Source organism: Myxocyprinus asiaticus, chromosome 30 (genome assembly GCF_019703515.2).
Source record: "Myxocyprinus asiaticus isolate MX2 ecotype Aquarium Trade chromosome 30, UBuf_Myxa_2, whole genome shotgun sequence".
Classification (NCBI taxonomy): domain Eukaryota; kingdom Metazoa; phylum Chordata; class Actinopteri; order Cypriniformes; family Catostomidae; genus Myxocyprinus; species Myxocyprinus asiaticus.
The window spans coordinates 23,035,164-23,058,490 of record NC_059373.1 but is presented as its reverse complement, the minus strand read 5'-3'; the positions used below and the strand labels follow the sequence as shown (position 1 = coordinate 23,058,490).

The 23,327-nt window shown below is 42.0% G+C and overlaps 1 protein-coding gene across 1 annotated transcript in view; it reads left to right on the top strand.

Annotated features, from left to right (window-relative positions):
* The window catches only part of LOC127420834 (thrombospondin type-1 domain-containing protein 7A-like), a 228,482-nt gene that overhangs the window by 157,392 nt on the left and 47,763 nt on the right, over positions 1-23,327 (top strand). Inside the window, exons 8-12 of the mRNA XM_051663396.1 lie at positions 10,472-10,724; positions 12,296-12,411; positions 15,048-15,180; positions 15,351-15,454; positions 17,220-17,414. Of these exons, the coding sequence (XP_051519356.1) occupies positions 10,472-10,724; positions 12,296-12,411; positions 15,048-15,180; positions 15,351-15,454; positions 17,220-17,414 (801 nt within the window). The remainder of the gene's footprint in view (positions 1-10,471; positions 10,725-12,295; positions 12,412-15,047; positions 15,181-15,350; positions 15,455-17,219; positions 17,415-23,327) is intronic.

Below are 23,327 nucleotides of genomic sequence, written 5' to 3'. Positions count from 1 at the left end.
CGTGCACTGTCAAATGGAGTATTCTTTGATAGGCAAGTACAACTGTACGCAGTTGCTGAGCGTTGGCGTCAAAATCAAAGTATACTTTGGGCTTTAGTGTTAAACAAACAGCATATTTTTATTTAGTTAGTTATTTTTACTGGGCGATAACAAGGACACTTTTGTAGCTTTTTGTTGATAACACTTTAAAGGGGTCATGGCATGCTTTTTAAAAATTATTTTAATATGTTCCTTGAGGTTCAATAATATTAGTATAGGTTTTTTCTACAAAAAACAGTCATACATTTGTAAAACATGATCACCCTTATTGACCCTCTGTCAGAAATGCTCTGTTTTTTAGTGCTGCTTCTCCTTTGAGATTTGACAGTAAACGCCACAGTAAACACTGTTATGATTGGCTCTCTGCACTTGACTGACCTGCTCTCTCCATGCCATCTCACTGTTCACCGCTACTGAGCAGGCTACAGAAGTGATAAGGTAAAGTAGCCGTTGAGATGTTGTTGTGGTGGCGGTCAGATGCAAATGAATACCACTGTGACATCACAATGTGGAGGAAGTAGTGGAGTCATTTTGCAGCCTGGTTTCAGTAAATGCTCTTTTTGCACAGAGGAAGAAGTTATAAGTTCTGAAACTTACAGTGTGTTTTATTTATAGTATGTTGTATGTTGAAAGTTCAAGGAAAAATGTAATTCCTCATGTCATGACCCCTTTAAGTTATGTGCACAGATGTTGACTTTCAAAAATAAACCTACCCTGCCTTGAGAAAAAAATGTGACAACTAATCCCAGTCTCCCCTGTAAGTAGTGTGTTTGATACCTCTATGGAGTGATGTTGCTTTCTATGTTAGTTTTTTATCATGAATGTGTGGCCACATATGTGCAATAATGAGTTTTGCCCTGTGGCGGATTGTGCTACGTGCTGTGGTGCTCAGATTATTAACCGTCAAACGATTCAGGAGACGGTGCACCAAATTGATGACAAGCGTCTGAGAAAGCAGGTGTGTGCTGACGGTAGCATGAAGTTCAGTAGATACAGCTCTGCTTGCCATCTGTGAGGTGATGAAGAGAGTTACATTAGCATGGAGCAGTAGGAAAATTCAACTCATTGCCTCGTTAGTATAGGCTCTAAGACCTGAACTAGGTGTGAAATTAAGTGGAGATTTGACATTATGAAATCAAAATGAAAGTTTTGTGATTTTAAGCCTATGTCTACCCTTACAAAATATCTAGTGGTCTGACAAACTTTCCGACTCATTATTTTCACAAGCAAATTAGCTTGAAATTTGCTGCAAATGTTTGCCAGAAGTTTGCAGCTCTTCACTGTGGTGAATCCGTCCAAGCTGCAAATTAAATTTATGAAAAAAAAAAAAAAACAACAAAAAAAAATTATCGCAAAAACAATGAGCAGATAAAGCCACATTCCCTATCTGTCACTCACTCGAAGTTTTGTTGATGTAGTGACACTAGGGGTCAGCCCGAGACACCTCTGGTCTTTGATGAAAGGTCAATGAAAATTGGCGAGTGGTATTTGCATGCCACTCCCCCGGACATATGGGTATAAAAGGAGCTGTTATGGTATGGAGTATATTTTCTGAAAGAGTTTACTTCTCTAAAAGAGTATATTTCTCTAAAAGAGCGGCACACACGGAACGTCTTTTTAAAGACGCGTCTTTTTAAAGATGCCTTTCCGATTGTGTGCTATTCCTGGTTGCGGTCGTTATCTCTCAACTTCAGATGGTCATGATTGCTGTCTTTCGTGTCTGGGCGCGACCCACACGGAGGCAGCGTTCGTGGATGGTTCATGTTCTCACTGCGAGAACATGACCATGGCAACCTTGCGGTCACCTCAGCTGGGCTCCCCCCCTCGGGGACGATTGCCCAGTCACAGGCTGATGCAGAAATGACAGACATGATTTCCCGGGCGGCCACGGGCGTCGGGTTAGAGTGGAACCCTCCGCTCTCCCCTGAACCCTCGCGGCTCGATGATTGGTTCCTGGGCTCGCAGCGCTGCTCAAAGCAGCCACGCCCCACTCCATTGCCTTTCTTCCCAGAAGCGCACGAGGAGCTGACGAAATCATGGGAGGCATTTACTGCCTGGCCCCGATTCTGCAGTTCCCTCGCCCTCAATACCCTCGATGGTGGGGCAGCCAGGGGCTATACGGCGATGCACCCATGCCCGCAGAACGCCGCCACCTGGCGCGGACGCCCTGAGCTCCCGTCCAGGTTCACGTCATCCCTGACGGCTAAAGCCTACAGCGCTGCTGGACAAGCCGCCTCTGCCCTGCACGCCATGGCTCTCCGGAAGGTGCACCAAGCCAAGGCATTGAAAGAACTGCACGAGGGTAGTTCTGCCCCAGATTGGATACAGGAACTGCGCTCGGCGACCGACCTCGCTCTCCGAGCGACGAAGGTCATGGCGCGGTCTCTCGGGCGGACGATGGCCACATTAGTGGTCCAGGAGCGCCAACATTGGCTCAACCTGGTCGAGATGGGTGAGGCCGACAAGACACGGTTCCTTGTTGCCCCCATTTCCCAGGCTGGCCCATTCGGCGACACCGTTGAGGACTTTGCCCAGCAGTTCTCGGCAGTGAAGCAGCAGATGGAGGCTATCCGGAATATTCTGCCTCGTCGCAGCTTGAGATCCCGCACACCGTCTGCTCGTCGCCAAGGGCGTCCCACTATGGTGACTGCACCGGCTGCACCGCAGCCCGCCCCTTCGGCCCGGCCCCGGCGTGGAGCCCACCGCAGGAAGCAGACGTCACCCGTCTCACAGTCGGCCGCTAAGCACCCACGGAGGTTGTCAAAGCGCCCCTGAGACGGGCAACCCAGGGACGATGAAACCCACTCACCTGGAGCTGGTAAGAAGACCACTCCATCCCCCGGTGGAGGGCTGGGTGGAAAATCTTTTGTTGCCTTTTTGTTTGATTTCGCCACATGCCCAAGTGGCTGTGGTATCCAACAGTTCAGCAAAAGAGCGGTTTCCTTCCTCCCTGGGTCACATAACCGGTGTGCACATTCGTCATCACGACTACTGTCCAAGGGTTTTTCCTTGCAGAATTGGCGCTCCAGCGGTGGTCTTCCCACCCCTGAGAGCCCAGCTGTGGCACACAGTCGCCCCCGATATGGCAGTCTCCACGGGTTACGAGGACAGGCCTCTTCCTCCCCCGTCCCAGGCTGTTTCGGGGGTGGTCTCAAGGAGCCAGGTAAGTGCTTCGATGTCCCTAGACTTAGCACAGCCACGACATGGTGTGGCACCTCGAGCTCCGCCCCGCCGCGAGGCCCTACCTGCCGGTACGTCAGACGATGTTATCCCCTTGGTCCCCCTTGCGCGGAACTTGGATGCGTGGCTTGCGCTTTCCAATCCGTCACGATGGCTGATCCGGACCGTCCGACTCGGCTACGCGATTCAGTTCACCAGCGCCCGCCCAGGTTCAGCGGTATCCACTTCACCTTGGTCAAGGACAAAAATGATGCTACCTTGCACACGGAGATCGCTACCCTCCTATGGAAGGGCCTGTCCCTCCGGCCGAGATGAAGAAGGGGTTTTACAGCCCCTACTTCATCGTACCGAAAAAAGGCGGTGGGTTGCGGCCAATCTTGGACCTGCGAGTACTGAATCGGGCCTTACAAGGACTCCTGTTCAAGATACTGACGCAAAAACTCATTCTGGCGAGTGTCCGGCATCAAGATTGGTTCGCGGCGGTAGACCTGAAGGACGCGTACTTCCACGTCTCGATCCTTCCTCGACACAGACCCTTCCTGCGGTTTGCATTCGAGGGTCAGGTGTATCAGTACAAGGTCCTCCCTTTCGGCCTGTCCCTGTCTCCTCGCATCTTCACGAAGGTCACAGAGGCAGCCCTTGCCCCGTTAAGGGAGGTGGGCATTCGCATTCTCAATCTCGATGACTGGCTAATCCTAGCTCACTCTAGGGATATGTTGTGCGCACACAGGGACTTGGTGCTCTCACACCTCAGCCGACTAGGGCTTCAGGTCAACTGGGAAAAGAGCAAGCTCCTCCCGGTTCAGAGCATCGCTTTCCTCGGTTTGGAGCTGGTCTCTTTGACAGCGCGCCTCATGAACGAGCATGCCCAGTCGGTGCTGCCCTGTTTGAAGGCGTTCAAACAGAAAACAGCAGTTCCACTGAAACTTTTTCAGAGGCTCCTGGGGCATATGGTATCCTCAGCGGTAGCCACCCCACTCGGGTTGATGCATATGAGACTGCTTCAGCACTGGCTTCAGATTCCAGTCCCGAGATGGGCATGGCACCACGGGACACATCGCGTGGTCATCACGCCGGTCTGTCACCATCTTTTCAGCCCTTGGACCGACCTCTCGTTTCTACGGGCAGGTGTTCCCCTAGAACTGGTCTCCAGGCGCGTCATGGTCAAAACGGCTCCAAAACGGGCTGGGGCGCTATTTGCGACGGGCCCGTGACTGCATTGGCACATCAACTGCCTCGAGTTGTTGGCAATTCTGCTTGCCCTGCAGAGGTTTCAGCCGTTGATCCAGGGCAAGCACGTGTTAGTTCAGACAGAAAACATGGCAATGGTACACGCACGCACGAATTCCCCTGAGGAAGGACCTTCTTTCTATGGGACGGGGCCCCTGGATGGGACGCGGAAGACCTAAGCAGTCTACCACCCGCGGTGGTAGACACGATCACTCAGGCTAGGGCCCCCTTTACAAGGCACCTGTATGCCTTTAAGTGGCATCTGTTCGCTAAGTGGTGTTCTTCCCGACGGGAAGACCCCTAGAGATGCGCAGTCGGATCAGTGCTTTCCTTCCTGCAGGAGAGGTTGGAAGGGAGGCTGTCCAGTGGGAGGATTCTTGGGAGGCGAAAAGGTCCATCTGTGCCCGTCTGAATCGACTCCAAATCAGCTGGACCACCTGAGGGTGGAGTCTCCACTTTCCCCTGAGGGTAACCAGCCGTGACAGCACATCCGCTGTATTATTGAGGTTGCCGGGATGTGACTTCCTCCAAGCCCTGTGGCAGTCGAGTTTTCAGAGAGACCAGTACATGTGCTAACTAAGAGTCCTGTTCTGGGATAGGTGCTCCGCATGTGGCGGTTCCCTGTAAGGATAACCCCATGCGATGTATATCTTCCACTAATTTGTTTCCCTGTTGGCAAACTGCGTCTTCCTTGGGCAGAGCCCCTCTGCCCCAGTCTCCATGTTTGTAGTAACTCCTCCCCCGTTGGGTAGGATCTACCTTGAAGACTCTCCACATGGTCGGAAAGACCATGTGACGTATTTTTCCATTTAAATGTCCCCCCCTCTCTTTGGGCGAGGTGTGGTCTCTGCGGTGTCCTCCCCTTGGGAGGGACACCCCCCGACTAGACCTGGTGGCCCAGTCAGATAATCCCCCTTCTTTTTTAGGGAGTGGAAAAAGAGAAGGGGGAAAGAGGCCTGTCTCTATCTTTTGGGTAGTCGACTTGTCACCAAAGGGCCGTTTGACACTCATAACTATGTTGGGGGAGGTTACATGTCGACCTGGTGTGCTGGCTATAAGGCACACAGTGGTCTGCCCGCCACACACCGCCAGTTCACGTAACACAGTTCAGCCAGTTGTGGCATTTCGTATAGGGACCCCTAGTGTCACTACATTGACACAACATCGAGTGAGTGAAAGATGGGGAGCGTCATGGTTACTTGTGTAACCTCCATTCCCTGATGGAGGGAATGAGATGTTGTGTCCCTCCTGCCACAATGCTGAACTACCCGCTGAAATGGCCGGACCTTGTCTCGGCTCCTCAGCATAAAACCTGAATGAGTGGTTGCATACCAGCTCCTTTTATACCCATATGTCCGGGGGAGTGGCATGCAAATACCACTCGCCAATTTTCATTGGCTTTTTATCAAAGACCCCTAGTGTCACTACATCGACACAACGTATCGTTCCCTCCATCAGGGAATGGAGGTTACACAAGTAACCATGACGTTTCCATTCCATGTGTTCAAAAGAACTAAATCGTAACATCCGTAGAAAGTGTTGCCTCTGTGACTCTTTTATTAATAAAATACTTGCAGTTTAGAGCACACAGACAAAAACACTTAAAGAACTTTGTCTGGAAGTGACAGCAGGTCACACAGCTCTGGGTGCACTACGCATGTGCGTTCCTCCTTCCTTACCTCTGTCGTGCAGATCTATAGGATATTGTCAGTAGTGTCAGTAAACCTTCTCTTTGGCACAGTTCAAGTTTGTATTCTACTTATTTTTCTCTATAAACTGTATACAAGCTTTGGATTTTCAGGACAACGTCATTTCAGGATGACCACAGCAACATTTCACATGCAATGATTTGTCCGCTAGTTAGTCCAGTTATGAATGAATTATTCAGTCACATGGCTTTTTTGATGCACATCTTGTATACCTAATAAAGTCAATAGGAGTTTTTCGGCAAATGTGTTTCCATCACAGTTTATGTGCATTTCTTCTTACTGAAAAAAATTTATCCACCTCAAGCAAGCGCATACATTTTCGATGCGCATTTTGGAGAGTTTATTTGCATCTTGGTGTTTCCATCCAGCGTTTTTTATGCAATATCCCAAAATGTGCATAAAAATGCGTAGATTGAAACCCAGACATTAATGAGTTTGCTGCAAAGCTCATTTGCACATGAAAATAATGAGTGGTGAATTTGTTACAAATTTGTAGCAATTACGTTTGCAGCAGTTTTGACAGAACTCAATTTTTTTTTTAGGAAATTTGTTTTGAAGTCATCTGTATGCTCGTGTACTACTACAAGTTGACAAAATTAACCTTTAGCTGACATACACATTTAAAAAAAATAAAAATAAAAATATTTTGGGAAAACAGATAACAAAATATTGATGACTCATCTTGCACTTCAGATTTTTGTCCAATCAAATTCTCTCTAGAATGAGAATGGCCCTCCTTCCTGATACCACCTTCAGCTGACAAGCAAGTAGCAAATTATGGTTCCTGGCTGTGATGAAAGGTAACTAAAGCCTTTTGGCTATTAAAAAAAGAAAAAAAGTGGCAAACCCTACAATATGTCCCATCCAAACTAACTGTTTCAAAAGGAAATAAGAAAACTGCACTCCTCGTGCGATTTCATGGGGTCTTTAAATATCACCACAGTGTATCCACAGACTCATTGCTTGAACTGTGGATGGCCCTCCCTTCTCTCCAAAGAGGCCTTAGATGTCACTTATTCCAACCCGAGTGTGTACCATTAGGATACAATTTGAATAAAATGTTAAATATTACTTATTACTATATTTATTTATTTATTTTTTATATATAATTTTATTTTAACACTTGGAATATTTTCACTTTTTCAGTGGAGAGCTTGACAATTTCAGAACCAACAATTTCTTGAGTATGTCATGCAGGCACCATTGCGTCCAACACCAAGAGAAGATTAATTCAAAACTGACTGTGGATGGGTTGAGGTACAATATGACCTGCAGCCCTTAATGGTGCAGAGTTGGGTGAAGAGCATGCAATTACTCAGAGCTATGCACAGACTCATTTTGTAATTGTACTAAGGATTAGTCTTCATCTGAGCCACAGGTCAATAAATAACCCGAGGGAGTGATAATCCCCATTTAAAACAATGTGATTCTGGTGCAGCTTTTTGAAGCTGTGCTAATGCACTTCTCTGTAATGCAATAGTATGAGAAGTTTGGGAAGTTAAACAACTACCCTTTTGAAACTGTGAAGTTTGTTTTATTCTCTTTTGTGGCCGTTATGGTGGCTCTGCCTAACAGCTTGCAGTAAGTGTTTTCTAATAATTCTCACATGTCTAATGAAGTGTGTGGTAGTAGTCGATAACCTTTTTTTAATAAATGAGGTACTGAAGTACTTTGTTCTGCATTGCTACATAGGAAACGCCAATTATTCATTGTTTCAGATGCTCTTGAACAAGGAGCGCTGCTGAAAACATCAGTTTTTCTCATTCACTGGTTTAACATTTTTTCTTTGGTTGTTGTATTGTTGTCTGTGCACACTATTGAGATAATATCTGACTAGTCCATAGGGATTCTGTTGCTTTGTCTCACTGTGGTTTCTAATGAAAACTAAGCAATAAATGTGGGTTCCTGTAGTGTCACAGCTCAAATCTTAACAGTCACGGTCACAGTAACCTCATACATTTAACACTGCTCATATTTCATCAAGTCCATGTGAGCTGCTCACAGGGTCAGCTTTTTAAATAAAAAAATAGCCACAATACCACTTTTGTACATGTTTTTATTCTCATTGAGAGCATGTATGTGTAAATATCTATCTTCAGTATATATGAAAAATAACAGATGACCAGACAACAAAAGCAAAATGTAACAATAATAGTTATTAGGAAAGAGGGATATTTTTGTGGAGGGATGTTCCAGATTATCACCCTGTAGTTGATATTATAATCCAAATTTTTCTGAGCAAAGTTGGTCCAATATCATACCTCCATACTACAGTCTGACATTAGATCATATGCTGTCTCTGTGGAATGAATCATAAGTTATAAAATGTACATCATGATTGTGTGTGTGTGTGTGTGTGTGTGTGTGTGTGAGCACTGCCATGATGAATAGGCCCAATTTGAACCATTTACTGTCATCTGTGTGTTGTCTGAAATTAATCATTTTGTTTAATATCTCTATATGTTTTCATAAAATTCTACAATGAGATTTAGATGGAATTTGGCACAAATATTTGAGTACAGTTTACTTTAGTATTTCACAGTTTAGTTTAGTTTAGTTTAGCTTAGTTTAGTACAGTTCAGTAAATTATAGACTGACTCCCTATATTACCTAGACTATATACACTCAGAGACCACTTAATTAGGTTCACCTGTACACCTACTTATTTATGTGATTATCTAATCAGCCAATCGGTGGCAGCAGTGCAATGCATAAAATCATGCATATACGGGTCAGGAGCTTCAGTAAATGTTCACATCAACCATCAGAATGTGGAAAAAATGTGATCTCAGCAGCTGCGTTTCCATCTAAATGTTTAGCATTTTTTAAGTGCATTTCTAAAAATTTGACTTAAGAAAATACAAATTATTGCGTGTTTCCATCCACTACGCAATGTGCATTATCATGAGGGAGCCGCCTCATCATGATGGAGCAGCTGAATGACCTCCCTGCTTCGGGGAGTGTTTTATTTGCAAGATTTGAACAAGAATCTAATTTTATTAAATGCATCCACAAGACACCGCAGAATAAGTGTTATATTTGATATAATGGGGCTGAAATCACTGCTGTTCCCACACGCCGCCAGTCTTCGCATACTTGGGAGTGCTCACTCTGTTCTGGCGGATTGTGAGGACCCACTTTGATGTGCAGCTGTGGGCTAAACACTTCCAAATGACAAGGGCTATGTTCAAAGAATTGTGTGCCAAGGTTTTATCTTTCATTTGGCCTGTAACATCAAGTTATGGCATGCTCCTAACACATGCACGAATGATCAAAACACGTCATCGTTTTGCAAATAAACTGTTCCCATCACCTTAATGTGCATATTAACTAATGTAAAGCTCTAGAAAATCCACCTCCTCCTAGCGCATTAAATTATATGCGAATTTTGAAAGTTTATTTGCATATCAAGTGTTTCCATTCAGGATTTCTCATGCGCAATTTCAAATGCGCATAAAAATAGTTGGATGGAAACCCAGCTAGTGATTTCGACCATGGCATGATTGTTGGTGCCAGATGGGCTGGTTTGAGTATTTCTGTAACTACTGAACAGCGGCAGTTCTGCGGATGGAAAGCCTTGTTGATGAGAGAGGTCAACGGAAAATGTCCATACTGGGTCGAGCTGACAGAAAGGCTACGGTAACTGAGATAACTCCTCTGTATAACTGTAGAGAGCAGAATAGCATCTCAGAATGCATAACTTGTCGAACCTTGAGGCGGATGGGCTACAACAGCAGAAGGCCATGTCGGGTTCCACTTCTGTCCAAGAACAGAAAGCTGAGGCTGTAGTGGGCCTACCATGTTTATACTTCAGCAGAAATTGAGATTCATCAGACCAGGCTATTTTTTCCAGTCTTGAACTGTCCAGTTTTGGTAAGCCTGTGCTCACTGCAGCTTTAGATTTCTGTGCTTGGCTGACAAAATTGGAACCTGGCGGTGTCTTCTACTGTTGTCTGATGGTTGTTGTGGACATTAACTGAAGCTCCTGACCCATATCTGCATGATTTTATGGATTTCACTGCTGCCACATGACTGGTTGATTAGATAATCTCATGAATAAGTAGGTGTACATGTGTACCTAATAAAGTGGTCAATGAGTGTATATTTAAGATTAAGGTGGACGTTTGACACAAATCCTCGAGTACATTTTAGTTTAGTTTTGTTTGGTTTGGGTTGGGTTGGGTTGGTTAGCCCTTAAATGATGTAGAGGATGGTCAAATACCAGGACAACAGCTTTTATTCCACAATGGTTTGAGTTTGGGTTTATAAATTACCCATAATTCTAACACTTTCATAACTCTTTTATCTCCTAGGTGGGGGTCAGTGCCCAAACAGCAGTGCCTTGCAGGAGGTGCGTAACTGTAATGATCATCCCTGCACTGTGTACCACTGGCAAACGGGACCCTGGGGTCAGTGCATAGAGGATACCTCCGTTCCTCCTGCCAACAGCTCGCTCAGCCGCAGCGGAGCAGGAGTCGGCACTAATGAGGAGTTCTGCTCGGTAGGGATGCAGACACGGAAAGTTATCTGTGTCCGGGTCAATGTAGGCCAGGTGCCACCTAAAAAGTAAGTTTCTATTAATGTGTTTCTTTCTTTGGAATTCACTAAACAACATACAAAAAGTGAATAAAAAATGTTATTTCATTGCAGATAATTATTTGTGTGTGCATGCATGTGTGTGTGTGTGTGTGTGTGTGTGTGCATTTTTGTACAAATAAAAAATAAAAATCAACATAATGTAGTATATTGAGCTGCTTGCTGAAAGAAGATATTTTATTCTGTCTAACTGTATTTTATATTTAGATATGCACTCATCTTCACAAGATGTTACAATGAGCTTACTAATTGGTTCAATTTTCCCTAACCATTAAACATGGTTTTAAGGTACAATTAGATCTTCATACATATTTAAATAATTACATCTGTTCATTGCCCATCCTTAACAATGCCTTTACATGTGCTTTCGTTGTCCTCAAGCGGGTCACAGACAGTCCAGAAACTTTTATTACCCTTTGTTGGAATAGATATTGAAGCATATTATCTATTATGTTTTATAAAGCTCCATCCCTCAGTCCGGCGCATGATCTTTATTGACAGATCACGACTGTAAGTAGATGAGCTCTCAGCTGGTAGTTTTAAGTATCTAGGTCTGGTCTCCCCCTGAAGGTGTCTACTGGGAAAATAAATTATCTGTTTATTTATTCAGTTTAATAGCTGCATTATTCTGTTAGTGGCTGTGGAAACAGAGTGTCTAGCTCAGGGACACCATGCTGGCAATGGAAATGAGCCATTGCTTTCTTCCCAGGATTATTCATGTGCTGGGCTTTACCCACTGATCTGCACATTCACGTACAGATGCAGATTTGCACACGCGAGCTGCATGCTGATCGCAATGGTGCTGGGACTGTGTGTGAAAGAACAGGAAAATTGGAATGACACAGAGATAGGAACAGAAAGGAGAAGAAAGTGTCATACAGTATATTCAAAAGCACAAGTATAACAAAAATGTTTGTTGAGACTGAACTCATTTATTTACATTATGCAGTTTACACTTATAGTATATGTCTTAAAAGAAGTCAATGCTTTATTATCATGTGTTCAGAGTACAGTGTATCAAGAACAATGAAATTGTAACTTGGATGATTTTGCGCTATACTAAGGGACTGTCCAGACCAAACTCATTCTTTCCCTAAAAAAAGCTACGCATATAACAAAATATAGGTGTCTCAAGATGTGCTTTTAAAAGTTGACATACTTTTTTACCTGACACGGCATCCAAAATGTTTTATTTCCCCTGTGCGAAACACTGAAAAGACGTCCAAAGACGTCTGTCTAGCACGTTTACATTGAAGAACAATGTAAAAAATAGCATTGCACAATGGTGGAAATGTCTACTTCCCAAAAGTATTTCATGCCAACTACTCATTTACCGGTACATATATTCACAATGATGGCATGCTATGTTTGGTGATTTCATTGTCCAGGTCTGTGTTTCCCAAAAGCATCGCAAGCTTAAGTTGATTGTTTAAACTTTTTGCGCTAATGGTTCCTATGATCTACTTAGGCTTACGATGCTTTTGAGAAATGCAGTCCTGGTTAGTGTGAACATCTCCATCCTGTTTAATGTGTTTATATAGGTGTCCAGAGAGCCTGCGTCCAGAGACAGTGAGACCATGTCTTCTGCCCTGTAAGAGAGACTGCATCATCACTCCGTACAGTGATTGGACACCTTGCCCCTCCTCATGCCAGACAGGTGCTGTTCTGCTTTTTAACACACAGTTAAAAAAATTAAAATTAAAAAAAAAATATATATATATATATATACAGGTGCATCTCAATAAATTAGAATGTCGTGGAAAAGTTCATTTATTTCAGTAATTCAACTCAAATTGTGAAACTCGTGTATTAAATAAATTCAATGCACACAGACTGAAGTAGTTTAAGTCTTTGGTTCTTTTAATTGTGATGATTTTGGCTCACATTTAACAAAAACCCACCAATTCACTATCTCAAAAAATTAGAATACATCATAAGACCAATAAAAAAAACATTTTTAGTGAATTGTTGGCCTTCTGGAAAGTATGTTCATTTACTGTATATGTACTCAGTACTTGATAGGGGCTCCTTTTGCTTTAATTACTGCCTCAATTTGGCGTGGCATGGAGGTGATCAGTTTGTGGCACTGCTGAGGTGGTATGGAAGCCCAGGTTTCTTTGACAGTGGCCTTCAGCTCATCTGCATTTTTTGGTCTCTTGTTTCTCATTTTCCTCTTGACAATACCCCATAGATTCTCTATGGGGTTCAGGTCTGGTGAGTTTGCTGGCCAGTCAAGCACACCAACACCATGGTCATTTAACCAACTTTTGGTGCTTTTGGCAGTGTGGGCAGGTGCCAAATCCTGCTGGAAAATGAAATCAGCATCTTTAAAAAGCTGGTCAGCAGAAGGAAGCCTGAAGTGCTCTAAAATGTCTTGGTAAACGGGTGCAGTGACTTTGGTTTTCAAAAAACACAATGGACCAACACCAGCAGATGACATTGCACCTCAAATCATCACAGACTGTGGAAACTTAACACTGGACTTCAAGCAACTTGGGCTATGAGCTTCTCCACCCTTCCTCCAGACTCTAGGACCTTGGTTTCCAAATGAAATTCAAAACTTGCTCTCATCTGAAAAGAGGACTTTGGAACACTGGGCAACAGTCCAGTTCTTCTCCTTAGCCCAGGTAAGACACCTCTGACGTTGTCTGTGTTTCAGGAGTGGCTTAACAAGAGGAATACGACAACTGTAGCCAAATTCCTTGACACATCTGTGTGTGGTGGCTCTTGATGCCTTGACCCCAGCCTCAGTCCATTCCTTGTGAAGTTCACCCAAATTCTTGAATCGATTTTGCTTGACAATCATAAGGCTGCGGTTCTCTCGGTTGGTTGTGCATCTTTTTCTTCCACATTTTTTCCTTCCACTCAACTTTCTGTTAACATGCTTGGATACAGCACTCTGTGAACAGCCAGCTTCTTTGGCAATGAATGTTTGTGGCTTACCCTCCTTGTGAAGGGTGTCAATGATTGTCTTCTGGACAACTGTCAGATCAGCAGTCTTCCCCATGATTGTGTAGCCTAGTGAACCAAACTGAGAGACCATTTTGAAGGCTCAGGAAAACTTTGCAGGTGTTTTGAGTTGATTAGCTGATTGGCATGTCACCATATTCTAATTTTTTGAGATAGTGAATTGGTGGGTTTTTGTTAAATGTGAGCCAAAATCATCACAATTAAAAGAACCAAAGACTTAAACTACTTCAGTCTGTGTGCATTGAATTTATTTAATACACGAGTTTCACAATTTGAGTTGAATTACTGAAATAAATGAACTTTTCCACGACATTCTAATTTATTGAGATGCACCTGTATATATATAAGGTATTTTCTCTAGGTTTCTCTTGAACTGAAGATAAATGGGAAAGTATATAATTCACAGGTACATGTATAACATTTATATCTGTGTGCTGAATTTATCTTAAATCAACATCAATAAACGATTTTTGGTTAAAGTGCATCACATAAATTATTATTTGCTGCTTTCTCAGCATTCCATCAGAAGTGTTAAAAACAGTCTTTGTTCCCACAGTGGCTCTCTATCAACACTATAAAGAAGTATTGTTGCCTGGCAACCCCATCTGTCCAAACCAGAGCAAATATTATAATAAGCAGCCAATATCTGAGCAATTTGTTATATAAGACATACTTGTGCTGCATTGCTATTTCTGGTTAATATAATGTTTTTTTTTTTGTTTGTTTTTTTTTTTTTTCCTGTGAATGTCACACTTGAGTGTTGTTTTGTAGGAAATATTGGCTTAATGCCTCTCAATAAACATCTGCTGGAGAGGTCCTTTTTTCAATTTTGTTTTTATCCTACACTCTCAGTTGTTTATTTGTTTTTCTTCTTTGTTGTTGGCATTGATTGCATTTAAATAATGTACAGTATGTTTGTGATTGGACTATCTGTTATTTTTACAAAGGGAACTACCCTCTCAATTTGTACCTCTACCTATGCTATAAAAAGATAATAAATAATCAACAACGAGACACATATTTATAAATGCCTTTGCCTAGTATTGAAGTTCAATGAGAGGATGAATCGCTTAATCAAGTTTTAAAAAAGCTGACCATTGTAGCCTCATTATCATAATTTCATTTCTGAATAGCACTTAATATTAAAGTCATTAAAACACAAAGCATATGGTAGCTTGGATGTACTGCCATTTTTGCACATTTTAAGGCCTTGTTAAATGCAACATAATCAGGCTAATGTACTGATTAGATTTATGAGTGATAACAATTTCTTTATGAGCTTTTCTGCATTTATACGTGATATATCTTCTTGTGTAAATCAAGGAGGTGCCATCATAAAGAAACAATCCAGGAAACGCATCATTGTTCAGCTTCCGGCCAATGGGGGCCAGGACTGCCCAGAAGTGCTCTTCCAGGAAAAGGAATGTGATGCCTCATCTTTTTGTCCAGGCTACAGGTAAACAAGGCTGGTACTTGTCTGAGATCTTTGTGGGGGTGGCCAATAGGTAAAGTTATTTCGCAGTCCGATCAGGGGGGATGTTGTTTTTTTTTTTAATCTGATGGAATGGGGATTCAGAATTTCAGTGGGGACCCCACTGTACAATACTTTGTCTCTCTGTGCCATAGGTGGAAAACTCACAAGTGGCGTAGATGTCAGTTGGTGCCTTGGACCATTCGGCAGGACACTCCTGGAGCTCAGGAGATCTGTGGGCCAGGACTACAGACTAGAGGTACAGATGACCCCTCATCATCAACCTGTCTATAAGAAAGATGCAACATCTTACAATAGTGGCCGTATATGTTGAAATAACTTTGTTTATACTTGTAGCTATGGTTCACATTGAAGCTGGGGAGATTTTGAAATAGGCTGCAAATGCATATGATTTGTTGTCATTTGATCTGTGACTGAGAGTTAGCATCATAGCACTACTTTTGGCTCTTTATAAACAACATTATTATATGTGTAAATGCGGGGGCCTGGGTAGCTCAGTGAGGATTGACACTGACTACCACCCCTGGAGTCACGAGTTTGAATCCAGGGCGTGCTGGGTGACTCCAGCCAGATCTCCTAAGCAACCAAATTGGCCCAGTTCCTAGGAGGGGTAGAGTCACATGGGGTAACCTCCTCGTGGTCGCAATTAGTGGCAATTAGTGGTTCTCGCTTTCAAAGGGGCACGTGGTAAGTTGTGCGTGGATCGCGGAGAATAGCATGAGCCTCCACATGCTGTGAGTCTCCGTGGTGTCATGCACAGCAAGCCATGTGATAAGATGCACAGATTGACTGTCTCAGAAGCGGAGGCAACTGAGACTTGTCCTCCGCCACCTGGATTGAGGTGAGTAACTGCGCCACCACGGGGACCTACTAAGTAGTGGGAATTGGGCATTCCAAATTGGGAATAAAAAGGGGATAAAAAAAGAAATATCTGTGTAAATGCTTCTGGATCCAAAATAAATGTTGTTGAAGTGATTTGGGGCCCTCTTTGAAATAGTCAGAAGCTAAACCCTTTGCTCTGACTCTCACCAGTAAACTCTTTCTGGGTTCAAACGCAAGCCCATTATTGTGGTGTGATTGAAAAACATCTTTGAAAAGGAAAGATAAGATTGTTGGTTTTTATGCCTCAAGACAGCTGATGCTGGTGCTATACAAGGATGCAATATCTCTGACACATTTACCATTAAAATAGACACAAAGTTCCACAAAGTTCCACAAAATTCATAACTGACATTAAAGCAAATTTATATGGGAACTTTAAAATATTGTTTGGAAATGTAAAACAATATTAAAAGAGAAATAATATGTCTTGCTTGTAAGACTGTAGGGCATGTATCCCATGAAGAGTTTGGTCTTTGGTCAAAGTAAGAGAGTGTTTGCAGATGATTCCCAGATTCACATTAGAACCATAACGTAAAGAGCTTCATTAGATATCAAGATACACAACACTTCTCAGCACAGCCTACATTAGCAACCATTACCCGTAATAGTATCCTGCAATACACAGACATGGTAGAAGAAGAAATCCAATACAATGGCTTTCACCATATATGTTTGGATCCGTTCTGGTTCCCGAGTCAATAGGCATTTAACCGTCTACTAGTGTAATCCATTACAAGATGCTAATCTTTATTCAATATTTGTGGCTTTGCAGGTGAAAGTGGGTTGATCTTTATCAGTGTTGCACAGAGACAAGCAGAGTTTTCTTTACAGTTGGCTTACTCTCAGTATAGTTTTGTTTTGTTGTTGTGCTTTGCTTTTCTGTTTTGTTTTGCCTTTTGTCTTTGCCTTTTAAATATATATATATATATATTTCTAGAATTTCATTCTATGCCCTAGCATTAAGATTTGTCTTCACAGAAATTAAAGGGCCTTGGCAAACTTCTTTATTAGCCTGGGTGTTCATATGCTGTCGATCGTGTAATGTGTCATAGTTATCTCTTTTGTTAGTTATCTTGTATTATGCATGCCTATCAGTTTGTGATATCTCTTCTATCTCATAGCTGTCTCCTGTAAGAAGTTGGATGGTGGACCAGTAGATGTTTCAGCCTGTCTCAAGTTTGCTGGTCCTATGCCTCAACTCACTCAATACTGTCAGCTTCCATGCCAGAATGACTGCCAGCTGACTAACTGGTCCAAATTCTCATCCTGTGCTGCTGATTGTGTGGGCGTTAGAACCAGGAAAAGGATGCTTGTTGGTAAGTGCTGCTTCTATATGAATCAGCTGGTGTAATGATAACTTGCTGATGCAAATGTGTCTCTGCCTAAGTGACTAAATAAATGCACAAACAGGTTGTTCTCACCCACTTTTCTTTTAATGGAACTTAGTTATGGTATATGGGGAAATACACTAAGAATTAACTGTGTAAAAAAAGTTCACGGAAAGATGTGGTTTTTGTCTGATTTTCCTGAAAAAATGAATGCCCTTTAAGGTGACTGGTTGGGCAGTTTCTTTATTTAATATGAGCTCTATAATTTAGGATTCATAATTCTGTGTAGTCATCGATAAATTGCGTTTAGTTGTTAGTGTATGGTCAATGTTAATGCTTTAAACCTATAAATAAACATGTTTCTGGCAGGTGCGTAGTACACAATACAACAGGGAAAAAAAAATAGAAAAAACTCTCACTCTGTTTTACTTGCAAATATTTATTAGCTTACAAAATTTTCGGTCAAAGACCTTCTTAAGGCATTTTATTAATTTCTCTAAAGATACTTCCAGTTGCAAGGGAAATATCACTGTTACCATCAATTGAACTGAACATTGTTTACACATTTGTTTTGACCTCTTGGATTGTTTGATTCACAAAAGAACCTCAGATGACAACAAAAACATGCAATTGCAGTTATCTTCACTTTCTTTGTGACCACGCAGCGTCTTTGTTAAATCAAAATTTTGTGATTTGAATGCACTTCATTTTAAATCCCTTTCATTATTGTTCCTCATATCCCTATCCACAATTACTGGCATGTCTGAGGACTTCCTTATAAGGCATTTTTGTGGGTGTGGATTATGATAATTGTGAATGAACATGCACATGGCCCATATTTATAAATATTTTGAATTCACTATCATGCACGAATTTAACTAAAAAATCTCAGGTGTACAGGCATTTGTGGAAAGTTTTCGGGAACTGATTAATTTTATGCTCAAATTACTCAGAATTTACTCATATATTTACAAGAGTTACATGAATGAGCACCATTGTCTGCATTGATTTAGTACCCGAGTCACTAAAGAAGTATGTAAGATCACCTGTACAGGCCATCCAATTTTGGCCGTGGAAGCTTGGCTGTGGGTTGTTGTACGCACTTCAATTCCACTTAGATGCTGTTATACATGTGCTTCTTTTATTAAATCCAGCGAAAAGGTATGACAGATACATTGGTGTAAATAAAGGTAAAATTAATTCAAAACAAAATCCACTTTAAAGAAAGGTTTTCCAAACGAAATAGTTATATGAAGTGGTCAAAAATCGTATTTGCACCACCCCAAGTCTTCAAGTTCCCGCCTCCTGTGACATATATACTTTTCGTCCACGTGACACACAACATAACACAATCAAATTAAACAAAAATAATAAACTATAATTGCTTTACAATTGGCTACAACATACTGGCCCCTAATTGTTGTCTTACAACCAATTATAACAATATTTCATCAGTGATCCCTCATAACCCTAAGTGATCAAAAAATCGTTCATTGATATACATGATAATACATTATTTGGAGTTCAAAGTTCCTTGTAATACATTATTGTTTTTTTTTTTTGTTTTTTTTTTTTTTACATTCAAAGTAAGATCAAAGGAAAAAGTCCATTCAACGTCCACGTATTCTTTCTTTCTTTTTTTTTTTTTAAGGTAAAAGAGGGGGATGTGTGGGGTGTAATGCGAATTCTTTGATATGACAATGTAAGTTATGAGATAGTGAGGTGCTTGTCAGTGTATGTGAAGAGCAAACTTCTTGACTCCAAAAGAGGGAAGAATTCTGAATCAGTTTATACTGCTTCTTGTAGAAGACAGTGCTTGTTAATTGGCCTCTCCAGCTCACTTGTATGTGTCTTCTCACATACACGTCGTACTAATCCTTTGAAGTCTGCAAATGTCCTTGTTACACGCCCCAAGTGCCTTGAACTTCTGGGAACAGTTTCATCCATTATGAGCACTAAATCCCTTATCACCAAATTTCACCATGCTTTATTCCACTTTTGACACTCCTGCATCAACACAAGATACTCTTTTATCCATCTTTTCCAAAATAGGTCCACTATGTACTGCACCTGCTTTCAGCGTCTACATATGTAGAGGTCTTCCTTTTTGAACAATCCTGGAGGTAAAACAGGGTTGGCTCTTAGTTGAAGGATATGGTTTGGGGTCAATGCCTCAAGGTCGTTTGGATCCTCCGAAGATGGTGTAATTGGATGGTTATTCAAAATGGCCTCCACCTCGCAGAAAACAGGGAGCAGGGATTCATCATCCAGTACTTGCTGCATTACCACCAAACAAAGCACCCTCTTGACCTCCTGTACCAAGCACTCCCAGATGCCACTGTGATGGGATGCATGAGGTGGGTTAAAAGTCTATTTTATTCCATCCTGTGTAAGAGAGCTTTGGATTATACTTCAATTCAGTTCTTTCAAAGCTTGTTTCAATTCACGATTATTACTAACAAAGTTTAGTCTTTGACTTGGCCTCTTCGACATATGAACCTTCTAGCTGCATTTATGCAGGAATCAGTGTCAAGAGTATGGGCCACTTCTAGGTGTATTGCATGACATGATAAGCAGGTAAAAATGACACCATATCTTTTCACAATATTCCATCCTCTTTTAACTTCGATTGGCCCTAAGTAATCCATTCCAGTGTGTGTAAAGGGAGGAAGGTCAGCAGAGATCCTGTCAACAGGAAGATCAGACATTGTTTGCTCACCTGTCTTTTGGAAGAGTCGCTGGCAGACTATGCATTCCTTGATTACTTTTCTGCATGCAGCATTAGCATGTGGTATCCAATATTGTCGGCGCAGAGTTGACAACATGTGATTTCTTCCTCTGTGACCAACCTTTTCATGCACATGCCACAGAATGAGCTTTGACACATGACTGACTTTGGGCATAATTGCTGGGTTTTTTGTTTCTGTAGGTAAGGCTGCCTTACTAAGCGTACCACCAACTCTTAATACTCCATCTACATCACTGTGTCAAGTTTGTACAAATTACTTGATTTCTTTACATTACCTTTGCACAGCTCTGCAGTGTCCTCTTTGAAGAACTGTCTCTGCACAAAGTGCACTATTGCGTTCTCTGCTTGAAACAAATCCTCAACAGAAAGTCCTAATGTTGCAGGTGACTACATCACACACTTTCATTTTGCCAGACATTTTTGCCCTTAACAAGAAAGTCCTACACCCCTTTTTTGTTCTTCTTTCTGCTGTTGAGGAATTTTTATGAATCTCAATATCCATGCCACTGTTCTTTTGAGGCTTGTCCATTTGGAAAAATAGTTCAGGAGTTTGCTTGTGGGACATTCATCTTGCTTTACCATAATGGCATTGGTATTAATGTAATTTCTCACTTCTGGATCATCATCCTGAATCACTCTTACTTCTGCGGTTCCTGGCCACTGAGACTGTGATTGGGAAAGAAAGTCAGGGCCATTAACCCAGGCTTTAGACTTAAGAAGGACATCAGTCCTCATGCCTCGTGAGGCTGCATCTGCAGGATTTAGCTTGGAACTGATATGTTTCCAATATGTTACTATTGAGTGGGACTGAATGAAAGACACTCTGTTTGCCACAAATGTTTTGAATCTCTTTGTAGTATTTCTGATATACCTTAAAACAGTTGTGCTGTCTGACCAGAAGGTGGATTCCTTCAACTGAAACTGTAGTTTGGTTTCCAGCACTTTGTCCAGATGGACGGCTAAGACAGCAGCAGCGAGTTCCAGCCTAGGTATTGTTGTTTGTTTCAGCGGTGCTACCTTGGATTTTCCCATGAGGAATGTAGTGTGATGTTCATTGTTGCTATTAGATACTCGCAGGTACGACACAGCACCAATACTAGCCTCACTAGCATCGCAAAAATGGTGCAACTCTGCTGATGTTAATTCTCCAAAACTTTTGGGAATGAAGCACCAGTTTACATTGAACATATTCAATAGATTCAAGTCATCTAACCATCTCTTCCACCTTAGAGCCAAGTACAATGGAACGCTCTCATCCTAACCTAACTTTATTTTGCACATTTCCTGCAGAATTTGCTTAGCAGGAAGAATGACTGGTGCTGCAATACCCAAGGGATCATAAAGAGAACTAACGATGGATAGTATGCCACGTCTTGTTGTAGAATGGGGCTTTATTTCAATGCTGAAGATGAATGTGTCACTTTCCATGTTCCATTGAACACCTAGGGCCATCTCCATGGGCAGTTGGTCTACACTGAGGTCCAGTTTCTTCACACCCTTGGCTCTGTTCTCTTTAGGGATAGCAGATAAAATAGAGCGTTCATTATTTATCCATTTATTGAGTCTAAAGCCCCCTTTGGCACACACCTCTGTTAGCTGCCGATAGAGGGATGTTGCTTGTTCCTCTGTGTTAACAGATTTTAAGCAGTCATCTACATAGAAAGTTTGTTTGATTGTGTTTATAACATCGGCTGCATAATCCTTTTGATTATCCTCTGCTGTCTTCAAAAGAGCAAATGTGGCACAGCTTGGGGATGACACAGCCCCAAAGATGTGTACAAGCATTCAGTATTCCACAAGATCTTCATTGATATTCCCATCTGGCCACCAAAGAAACCGCAAAAAATTGACATCCTATTTGCCACTCTCACCTGATGGAACATCCCTTCAATATCGGTCATAAATGCAATTGGGCCTTGACGGAAACGAAGTAACACACCTATAAGTGTGTTTGTTAAATCTCGACCTTGCAAGAGTTCTTGGTTTAAAGAGGTTCCACCAAATGTGGCTGCACAGTCAAACACCACACATAGCATCCCTTTATGAGGGTGATAAACTCCATGGTGTGGTATGTACCACACTTTTACACTCACTGGATCCAACTCATCCTGAGGTATGATTTCTGCATATTCTCTTGTAAGCACATCATTCATAAAATCTTTGTATTCTTTGTAGAATGACGGGTCTCTCTGAAACCTTTTTTGAAAGGTGTTGTGCTCTTTGCCGGGCTATGCGCTTGTTATTGGGCATGTTGACCTTAGCATTACGAAATGGCAATTTCAAACTGTAATGACCATCTTTATGAGTGGGTGAAGATGACACTATTTCTATAAACTGCTTGTCTTCCACAGACATTTCCCTTTGTTCATATTGCTGTTCTGCAAAGTCTTGGTTATATTGTCTGATTAACAGCTCTTCCAGGCTACCAATGGATATTTGGTTAACTTGAGCTGTTGAAGCATCCCACCCGTCACCATCTATATCGAGGCTCAGTGGGCCATTAATAAACCAACCAAGGAGTGTTTTTACAGCGTAAGGTCCATTACCCTCACTATTAATTATTCTCCAAGGCTCCAAAGCTTTTGGAGCATTCACACCAATAAGCAGCACAATGCTTGCATCTATTGAGGTTAAATCAACATCCTTCAGGTAAGACCACATTTTTATGTCCTCCATTTTGGAAATGTTGTCTTTAGTGACTGGGATTCCTCTTTGAGTGAAAACATCTGGTAATGCCAGGTAAGTATTTCCCTGCAAAGCCGCTACTTCAAGTCCAGAGATTTTGTAATTAGTAACTGGTTTCTCCTGACCCATTATTTCAAAAGTATTTCCATCTTTCATACAGTAGCATTCAATTCTCTCATCAGTAATTCAGTGCAAAATGTTGCAGAGCTGCCTGGATAGAGAAAGGCATAAGTCTGTATAAATTTATTTCCATTTTTCAACTTTACTTTTACTGGGACTATAGCGAGTGCACAGTCTTTAGAGCCGGCCCCAATGTGAATCCCAGTATCCATGGAGACTAAAGCACTTGACATTGATTACTCTTTTAATTCAAACTTGCTAGCTTGAGATTCATTTGAATGCTCTTGATTCTCTTTTCTATCAATATGAAGTACTGTTGGATTATTTTTGCTACAAATCTGACATGA